This window comes from Galeopterus variegatus, unplaced genomic scaffold, assembly GCF_000696425.1.
Source record: "Galeopterus variegatus unplaced genomic scaffold, G_variegatus-3.0.2 Scaffold2993, whole genome shotgun sequence".
Lineage (NCBI taxonomy): Eukaryota > Metazoa > Chordata > Mammalia > Dermoptera > Cynocephalidae > Galeopterus > Galeopterus variegatus.
The window spans coordinates 181,811-182,810 of record NW_007729104.1 but is presented as its reverse complement, the minus strand read 5'-3'; the positions used below and the strand labels follow the sequence as shown (position 1 = coordinate 182,810).

Sequence of the window (1,000 nt, the reverse complement as noted above, 5' to 3'; positions counted from 1 at the left end):
GGGAAGTATGGAATATCACAGATATTGTTTGTAAGAAGTCTTGCCAGAGACAGGAATGGCCAAGATCAACCCCAATGGCCTCACGTCTTACCTGGTACAGATGTCAAGGACCATAGTCCTCTTGGCATCTTCAGGCTTCCTGACTAGAAATATAGAAGACAAAGATAGGAGGGAATGTCCCGGGACATGATTCAGGATGGGGGGGCAGACATTAGAATGAGGAGGAGGTGACAGATAGAACCTTTACTTATTTTACCTGATTCAGGTGCTGGGCTTATGCTGACCTTGAGATCAAAATTCTTGCAGGTGCTTTTGTCTTTGAGCTTGGCATAGTACATTGTCACCACCTGATAATATGGGAGAAAGAAAAAGTGTCAGCTCATGGGACTTGGGACAGCTGAGGACAGGAAGTGGAGGGTTCCTCCAGAGGACAGGGGCCAAGAGAAAGTGGTTTATTCCTGTTTCTTACCGACAAGGTGCCTTGGCCTTTTCCTTCAGCAGTTAATGTAAAACCTTCATTTACCTTGGTCTGCAGAGAGTGGGGAGAGAGAAGAGAGGGTGTTGGGAACCAAGCCTTCCCCTGACTATGATGGTCATCTGTCCTCCCTCCTGCAAACCCTGGCTGGCATGCAGGGTGAGAGTAGGCAGGGGTTGGCTGGGTGGCTGTACCTCTTCTGACCGCTGGAGGCTAGCCGATTCCCAGACGAGGCGGTACTTGACCGGGGAACTCCGGCTGGGCAGTTTGAGGGACACCTCGAGGTCCAAAGCCTTGTGGTCAGGGACATCCTTTTGGTATTGGGCTAAGGCTTGGAACACCATGAAGGTAGCCTAGAACCCATGAGAGAGAAAGAGAGTGAGCTGGGAGCCAGAGAAAGTAGTTAGAACCCACTGGGGGGTAAAGAGGTTCAGACTGGAGCTGGGGCACCCAAATCATGGCCTAGAACCTGCCAGAGAGTGTGAGGGTAAGATTGGAGTTCATTAGACACTTCAGACATGTTCT

The 1,000-nt window shown here is 50.3% G+C and overlaps 1 protein-coding gene across 1 annotated transcript in view; it reads right to left on the bottom strand.

The window, feature by feature from the left end:
- The window catches only part of C3 (complement component 3), a 39,880-nt gene that overhangs the window by 8,230 nt on the left and 30,650 nt on the right, over positions 1 to 1,000 (bottom strand). Inside the window, exons 29-32 of the mRNA XM_008583682.1 lie at positions 670 to 828; positions 470 to 529; positions 257 to 347; positions 92 to 143 (exon numbers count right to left, since the gene is read on the bottom strand). Coding sequence (XP_008581904.1) covers positions 92 to 143; positions 257 to 347; positions 470 to 529; positions 670 to 828 — 362 coding nt within the window. The remainder of the gene's footprint in view (positions 1 to 91; positions 144 to 256; positions 348 to 469; positions 530 to 669; positions 829 to 1,000) is intronic.